Raw genomic sequence first — 9,079 nt, forward strand, 5'->3', positions numbered from 1 at the left:
ATCTGTGAGAAAGACAGAGAGCGAGAGATGCATAGGCACAACATACACCTCGATGTAACACTATGGTAATACAGGTCGAATGTGTTTTGGTTGTACTGTGTGTTTTAACGTGCATATATGTTTTAACAGCACATATTAGTTCTGTGAAACAAAGCAAAACCAATGTTACTCACCTATCGAGAAGAAACAAAGCAACCTCGGCGACCGATCTCAGGCCTTCCCGCTCCTTGAGTTCTCTCCAGCGCTGGAAAGCTGATCCGAAAGAATCAGCTGATTCTGAAAGAATACTTATTGCCTTATCGTAAGCCTTCTTTTGTTCCGCAGACGTTTTCCTCTTTTGTTTTTTTATCCGCCATCTCTATCTTTCTGTCGTCGCTCGGCTTGGCTAATGTCCGTCCTGTGCACTGAGCACACTCTCTCGTCCCCATCATGAGTAGACACGCCCCTTACTGCTGATTGGCTACAAGTTTGTTTTGGTACCTTTCTAAAGTGTTTTTGAAAAAATACATACCCCACCTTTAATGTGGACAAACAGTGCATGGTTGAATTTCATGCATTCCATTTAAAGACTTTTGGCCCCATCTGCCTTCCATAAACTGCCAAAGTCCCATCAGTAAACAAGGCTTGATCATGTCATAATTTAAACATAAATTTCAATGGGTTGCAGCTAAGAGGCGTTGACCTCTGTGAACCCATGAACAAGTGGATTCATGGGTTGATGAGTGTTGTGATCTAACTAATGACTCTTAAATATGTTACTGTGTTATATACAGTGGGTACGGAAAGTATTCAGACCCCCTTAAATTTTTCACTCTTTGTTATATTGCAGCCATTTGCTAAAATCATTTAAGTTAATTTTTTTTCCTCATTAATGTACACACAGATAACTGTTATATAGGAACACCGTGTAATTTCGTTAAATTACATGTTTTAAGTGGAAACAGCAATGATTTATTTATATTCATTTTAAGACCTGATAATGAGGAAAACTCTTTAATACAATTAACTACTTTTATTATTTCTGAATCATTTTTAAGAAAAATAGTATTATCAATAGCCAAATGGCATTTAAATACTCTTTCAAATACTCTTATACCTTCAAATGCTGCTTAATAAAAAATACATACATACATACATATATACACTGCCCGTCCAAAAAAAAAAGTCACACACTCTAATATTTCGTTGGACCGCCTTTAGCTTTGAGTACGGCACGCATTCGCGGTGGCATCATTTCGATAAGCTTCTTCAATGTCACAACATTTATTCCCATCCAGAGTTGCATTAATTTTTCACCAAGAAAAAGTCCAGTCCAGTCTTTATGCTCCCTAGCAAATTGAAGCCTTTTTTTCCCCGATTAGCCTCACTGATAAGTGGTTTTCTTAAGGCTACACAGCTGTTTAGTCCCAATCCCTTGAGTTCCCTTCACATTGTGCGTGTGGAAATGCTCTCACTTTCACTATTAAACATAGCAGTGAGTTCTACTGTTGTTTTTTTACGATTTGATTTCATCAAGCGTTTAAGTGATATTCAAGATTTTGTTTCGACCACATTTCTTCCTCGAAGATGATGGTTCCCCACTATCCTTCCAGTTTTTAATAATGCGTTGGACAGTTCTTAACCCAATTTTAGTAGTTTCAGCAATCTCCAAAGATGTTTTCTTTGCTTGATGCATGCCAATAATTTGACCCTTCTGAAACAGATTAACATATTTTCCACGACCACAGGATGTGTCTTCCGACATGGTTGTTTAAGAAAATGAGAAGCTATTCACTGCATCAGTTAGGGTGAAATTTCATTCCTTTGGGACCCTCCAGAAATACCTTCTCATCCTCCGTCCAGCCTGTGACACATTTCAGCAATTTAGACATTTTTGGCATTTTCCATACTTGTCCACTAAACCATTTCAGACGTTTTTCTGAAACGGAGAACATTTTTGTGATTGTTTCAAACTTACTCTTGTGGACAAATTTTTCAAACCCAGTCCCATTGCTCAGGAAGAAATGAGTGTAGATCCTCTTTTTCCTTGGAGGGATGTCTTTCAATTTTTTGTCATAGAGTCTCTGGAGGTGTTCAACAGCAGAGAGCACAGTCTTATACTTGCGTTCTTTATCCACTTCTGTATCCTGCTCTTCTGGCCAGAAAAGTAAGACGAGCAAGAAAAGAGCACTTGATAAGCATCTCTGTTTCTCTTTAGGAAACTGTTCACTCAGACTTTGTAGATCCTTAAATGCAGCCAGCTTGGGTGACTGAGTTGAGAGGCAACTTAAAGCAAAGTGTGATGCTATGTAGTGGACAAGGTCCGCTTGTGGCATTTGCGCCCCCATTGGATTGCTTGGGTAAAGTGAAATAATTTGCTCCAGAACCATGACAGGACTTTCTGGTTTGTTAGGACCACAACAAACTTTCTGGTTTGTTAGGAGGGAAAAAATGGTTGTGATGTTTCCCCCACCGTGATGATAAATCATCATGCGTTTCATGACAGGAGTTAACTTCCCTTGGTTTTGATCTTTACTTTGAGAAACACCACTAAAGTATTTACCATAAGTTGAAGACTTGTTCACCAGCCAGTGCATGGGGTGCTTTGTGGTCCTCTCAACAGTCTCAGATGTCTTCTCCTCATCTGTGTTCAGGTCAGTCTGGAAGTAACTCAAGTCTTCTGAAATCCATTCCAGCGCCTCCAGCATTATTTTTTGTAGGTTTTTCAGCTTCCCATGAAAATTTTCCCATGGTATTTCTACCTCAGCAGGCACATAACCTGTGAGGAGGTATTTAATGCATTGGGAATGATTTCTTCTTGAGAACACATCAAGAGAGGAAATTAGCTTCAGCAATTCGGATCCTACTTCTACTACTCCAAAAAAGCCAGCATTGTTAATGGTGTCATTGTCTTCAACTGCTGCCTTCTCACATTCCTGAAAACATTCAATAGCCTTTAGTGCCGTTTCCACAGCTTCTACTATACTTTCAGGTGTTTTTTCAGTTTGCTTCATGGCTTTAAATTTTGCTATGAACCACTGCCTGTACACCTGACCTTTGGTATCAAGAAAGTAGGAATTGTTCGGTCTTTTTGCTACTGCAGTTTTTGCCCACTGTTCTGCTTCTTCAAATCTGTCATGTTTGTAATTGAGTCGAGCCAGTTGTTGAGCAAAAAATGCATCCTCATGAAAACGCTTGTAAGCCACCTTGAGAAGCTCAATAGCTTTATCTGGACACTCTTTCTCTCTTACATGCTCAATTAGGGGGGAGAAAAAGCTGTCCAATTCATCACCTTTGCTGATCCTGCGGCGTGTCATGAAGAGATCTCGCAAGAACTTCATGTACTGATCTTTAGCAAACCTGTGCTCAAACAGCACATCATTGTTGAGAAGATCCAAAGCGAGACAACTTTGTGGTTCCTTGTCACCCAAAAGTTGGTGGAGGATTTCCTTGGCAACCAATGGATGAATGATTCTGATCAAGGTAATGTAGGTGTTTTCATCTCTCAAATGTATTAAGACCAATCTAGCTTGCTCACTTAGAGAAGTCTCAAAGGCATGTTGTCTAAATCTATCCAAATGACAGGAAAGAGCCAGGAGAGCTTCGCAATGTGACTGAGAGATGAATGAGTTCTGCACGTAAGTGTTGAGCAATGCCACATACAGAACAAGCTTAGTAACAACAGAACTGTGATCAATGCCTTGCAGTAAATGCTTGACAAACTGCTTCACATATTCAGCAATTTTGTGGCTCTCAAATTCCTCACTCATCAGGACAAATGTTAGAATGAATTCTGGCTTGAACTGTTCTTCAAGGCTTTGTCGTTTTTTGGAAAACTGCTTTTTTTCTGTCTCTGAAAGCTTATGAGTAATAGAAACATTCTGTTGAACAGATTCCTTGCACATTTTCTCTGGATTGTGAGATCTCCTACAACTCAGCAGGATGAAGCAGAGAGTTCCACGTGCTATTTTCTTGGTATTGACAGCCACTGTCAATTCATGCTTGACATCTTCTAAATACTCTTGATCACAGTCTTCAAACAGCAGAAGTACAGGGAGGCATTTTTGGGGATCTTTTTCTTCATATTCTCGAAGCCAGATGGCATCTTCTGAAACAACCGTTGCCGAGTATGAAGGTTTTACAACTGCACACCTTAGATCTCTTCGGTTATTCCACAGTATCTGCCTTGCCACTGTACTACCACCGCTGCCCGGATGATGGTATATGTTGATGCAGCTGATGGGTGCCCGGTCCAAACTCCAACAAAGACAGTCCTTCACCAGACTGTTGACTTCACTGTAAGCATCTCTTTGAATAACCTCCCCGACAATGTTTTTATCCGCAAGCCAGAGATTCATCCAAGTTACTTTTCCTCCATGGTAAAACTGCTGCTCAATTGTCTCCTTTTCAGATTCAATGAATTCAGGACTGGTTTCTTCACAGTGGTTTAGACTCAGAATCTCTAAAGAACATCTCATTTCCTCCTCTCGAGTATCAAGAAAACACTCTCCTTTGACACGGATTGGTAATCGTTTCATTGCCCGTGTAGTGGTAGGCTGGACCTGTTGGAGGGTTGCATTTATTTGACTTATTGTCATCCCAACAACACTTGAACTATTTACTGTTTCCATGTCACAGGATCCTAGAGCAAAGCGCTGCCATTTCTTGAAATTCTCCTCCGATTCTGCAAGGCAGATAATGTCTTCATGTCCTTCCATGTCGGTGATGAACTCGTAGAACGTGTTTAGGAAAGGTGTATCAACAGGTGAGGTAAGGAGGAAAATCACATGAAAGGTTCCTTTGGGTAAGATATCTTTGCAAATCAGTGACACACAATCTTTTAGGAGGGTCCTTTTTGTTTTAACCCAGGTCTTCTCATCACAGGGAGGCTCGTTGCCTTTGAAATCGTTCCGGCCATTGCAAAATATCCAGCTGATTTGATCAAACAAACGCAGATGACTCTCAAATTCTCGGATGCTTAAGCCACTGGGAATTTTGTAGTTCTGCATGAAATGGCGGTTCACTGCATGGTGCTTACTGTATTCATGGCATAGCCCCGACACGTTGGAATCTGGATCAAAGTCAAACATGCAGAAGATGTTCATATTGAGCAAAAAATCAATGCTTTGCAGATCCTTCTCCAGAAATCGGTTGGTAACCAGTATGTGCCATTTTTCCTTGTCCATTATTTTCTTTCCACCTGTTATGAGCATGATGAGCTTTTTCCCCAGGTTCTGGGACAGTTCTGGTGCTATAAAATTATGCCTTTTCTCTGCCTCTTCTCTCCGAGCATCCCTAAAACTGATGCGTTGGTAGAACTCACTGAGGTCTGCCACTGGTTCGGTTTTAGAACCCACTCTGCGAAAAGCTGTGTTCTTCTCAAGCTGAACTTTGTTTGCCTTCTCATTGAAATTTGGCAAGCTAACAGAGAACACCTTATTCTTAACTATGCTCAATGTGGGCTTAATATCAACCTCCACAATGTAGAGTTCCTCTGTGCTGTTTGAACAGACTACTTGAACAAACTGAGGTTCACCAATACAAAATCGTACAAGTTCGCCTTCAGAGCTAGAGAAACTCCTCTCTATGTAATCTAATGCATCACAGTATACGTCTTTTTCCTTAACAGGAATACCAATGATTTCGCCATGTACATAACCAGTGTCACCTCTACTGTCCATGACACCAAAATGTATTGTGCCATTTGTACGAACATTCATACAACCTGTAGCAAATTTCAGCACTTCCTTTGCGAACTTGGCCTGTAGTCTTTGGCGGTCCAGTGTTGCAGCAATGGCAAATGACTTATACTCATGACATGGACTAATAAAATCAACAACCCCTGATTCTGGTAAGAGTACACTGTTTTTAACATATGTAAAATCAACACCTTTCATATCAAAAGGTCGTAGTTTTGAATCTCTCTTTGTTGTTATCACAGACACAGAATCTTCTTTATGCTCTTCCCTGATATCGGCTCTTGTGTCAACCCTTTTAATTGCACTTGCTTCATGGTCATTTTTTCCAGAAGTTTGTTTGTGTAAATGTTTGCTCCTGGCTTTTTGTGAATTTACTAACTCGTCTCTTTTTTTGATTATCAAAAGCGCAGGCCCAGATTTCAGTCCAATCTTTTTTTCCAGATATTCTTCTGAGAGTTCACAAAGGATACGGCCATCTACTTCCTCTTCATTAAGTTTTTTGATGTATGTTTCTTTAACTCCTATTGATGTTAACCAGTTGCTCACCATAGACTCAGTCCATGTCTCCAGTGGAGGATCCTCTGGCTTTTCTGCAAACCAAAAATAGTTTAAAGTGAGATAAGTTTATTTAAACAACTTTAAAACAATGACTGTACTGAAAAACAACTTTATACTTGCCCATTGTTTAATGGCTTCTAGTGATCATTCACAGTCCAAACACAGACAACCATAACATTGCGGACCTTGAAAAACAGAAATTACATTGTTATGGCCTTCGACAATACAACATCTGTATTTTGTCCAGAAAAATTGGATTAATTTCATTAAAGAAATGCATTTATTTAACTGTTTAGTGCTAATGCATCACATCTGCAAAGCAACGGGATTCATATTTTTGTAGAAACAGCGATACAGAACTACTATTCCAAATTTAGAGGTTTGGTGCAAGTGAGTAGTGAACAAACACACACACACACTGTGAACACACGCCCAGATATATATGTATATATGTGTAGACACCTTTCATTATGTCTTTTCAGATATGTTTAACTGCTACGGGTGTGGTCACACCACGGTGTGTGTTTGTTCACTATGTGAACTATGTGTGTGTGTGCACTTGGATGGGTGAGCACAAATTCACACTTCCTTTCCTTTCCTTTATTATAACATTTCCAGCGCTGTCTTTAAACTTTGTCACCTAATAACATGTTTGTTATCTCATGTATGTTTAAAATCAGGGATTATAAATGAATTGGTTCTGAGTAAAAACGGTAGGCTATTTTTTTTGTTACAGTTCCCAAGTTACCAGTTAGAACAAAATAAAACATTACTGCTTAATTTATTCAGAAACAAAACTCATTTAAAAATGCTATTTGTGTTTTAAAATTTTCATTATATTAGTCTACAAGACATGTTAATGCTCCCAATGTTACTTAATTGCCCAACACTGCATTTTGACAGCTGACAGAAGAGCTGTAGAAAAATCAAGGCACTGTAATTTCCTCATCCATTTGACAAAAAACGATTACATATAATTAAACTATATATAAAATGATTTATATTTAGATGATTTTAAAATTAAAAAATAATTTTGAAGAACAGCTATGTATTTTTCGTATATTCGTTAATTAAGAAAATTCGTTATGAAGAATAGCCTATTCGTTATGAAGTTAATTTAAATATTCTTCATTACGAATTATAAGAAAAAGTTAGAAGTTAAGAAAAAATAGAATAGTCTATAGGCCTACAAGCTAATTCAATTTATTTTCTTAGCTTTTATTAGACTGCAGATTGAAATAAAGAATTCTTGATAATGTCTTTAAATTAGAGAAATCACTGACCGTCTTAATTTAACTTTCTTTGACTGCAGAAAAAAAGAACAGTCTAAAACCAGTGAACTTATCTCCACTCCATAGCCACATATGCAATCGCTGGTGTTAGTCACAAATATTAAAGGGTTAGTTCACCCAAAAATGAAAATTCACGACTGGCCCAATTCACATCCATTGAAATTGCTTCATTGTAACCCACCTTTTGCTTTTTCAAGAAAAGGAGATTCTGAAAACAAAACATTAGGCTAATTTACTTGAGGTTCTGACAAAATGTTTTAATTAATGTTATACATTAGTCTAAATGTCTAAAATGTTATAAATTAGTTCATTTAAAAATATTTATTAATTTAAATAATTTTTTTTTTTTTTTTTAATCGCTTGAAATAAATGAATGAAGACTTGTTTCGTCCAAAGTTTTTGAACAAATCTCTTGAATGAATGAATCAGACATCAAATACATTTTAATAGTCACTGGTCATGCCTATTGGCATAATGTAACATACAGTCTTAATTTAGTTCCAAAGGTCATTTCATTTTGATCACGGCTGGGCTGCCACAACATCATATCCGGACTATAAACTTTTATCCCAATACTTTCGTTTATGTTTGCAGCACAGAAACGTAGCCTACTGTAAAATGTTTGTGAAGCTGTTTCAAACATAAAGTTTAGTACATGATGAGCGCTGCTCTCTCTGGATCAGCGGCTACGCGAAAGCAGGTTTAAATATTCTGATGTGATTGTGATTTAATTGATTGAATTATCGTCATCTATGAATAAGATCGCATGTGTTTAAATCTAGATTGCGACCTTTTAAAGTCACCATGAAATCAAAATTGAAAATTCTTATTTTTTAATGGAATACTGTAGTGTTTATTATAAATAATTTATCCGTGCACTTCATTATATTTTTTAAATTCATGTGCCCTCGTAATCTTTAATCAAAAACTTTAACCTCCCCTCCCCCTCAAAATGACTCATCTTCTCTTCCGGTCACAAGCTATGGCACAAGGGCGGAGCTAGTGACGTGAGGGGTAAACGCTAGTGATGGGAAGTTCGGATCATTTTACCGACTCGGACCTTTGAGTCTCGTTCAGCAAAATGAACGAATCTTTTTTCCGAGTCATTTCGTTCATTTCGTTCATTTTAGCAAAATATAATTAAAATGTTACGTGTTACTTCCCTAACACGTCTACTACTTACGCAAACGTTGATCACACTACAAACAATACAAAACTGCAATAAGAAACAGAAAAGATTAATTCATTGTTTACCTGGGTCTTCAGTCTATGATTAGCTCACCACTTATGGGGCTGTCACGCGATGAACGACCGACTCAAACCTGAAGACTCGAGAGATTAACTAATCAATTCTCTTTCCGGCTCAGACTACATTGGTTAACTCCCCGAGATGACTCGTTCTTTCCAAGTCACATTAAAGATTTGTTCAAAATGAACGAATCGTTCAAGAACGACCCAACACTAGTAAACGCTGGATAAACGACAGGGGGAAAAGCTGAAGCTGATGCTTCACTTTATAGCACTGACACCAGTCATGAGGGAGTACGTTAC

The 9,079-nt window shown here is 38.2% G+C and overlaps 1 protein-coding gene across 1 annotated transcript; it reads right to left on the bottom strand.

Annotated features, from left to right (window-relative positions):
* Nucleotides 1–1,778: 1,778 nt before the first annotated feature.
* Nucleotides 1,779–6,360, bottom strand: samd9l (sterile alpha motif domain containing 9 like). The gene is made up of 2 exons (XM_016540151.1): nucleotides 6,357–6,360; nucleotides 1,779–6,268 (listed from the first exon to the last, which is right to left on the bottom strand). The coding sequence occupies exons 1-2, from the start codon at nucleotides 6,358–6,360 to the stop codon at nucleotides 1,779–1,781; spliced, it is 4,494 nt and encodes a 1,497-aa protein (XP_016395637.1).
* Nucleotides 6,361–9,079: the final 2,719 nt, after the last annotated feature.

Source organism: Sinocyclocheilus rhinocerous, unplaced genomic scaffold, assembly GCF_001515625.1.
Source record: "Sinocyclocheilus rhinocerous isolate Xijiao unplaced genomic scaffold, SAMN03320098_v1.1 scaffold2593, whole genome shotgun sequence".
Taxonomy (NCBI): Eukaryota; Metazoa; Chordata; class Actinopteri; order Cypriniformes; family Cyprinidae; genus Sinocyclocheilus; species Sinocyclocheilus rhinocerous.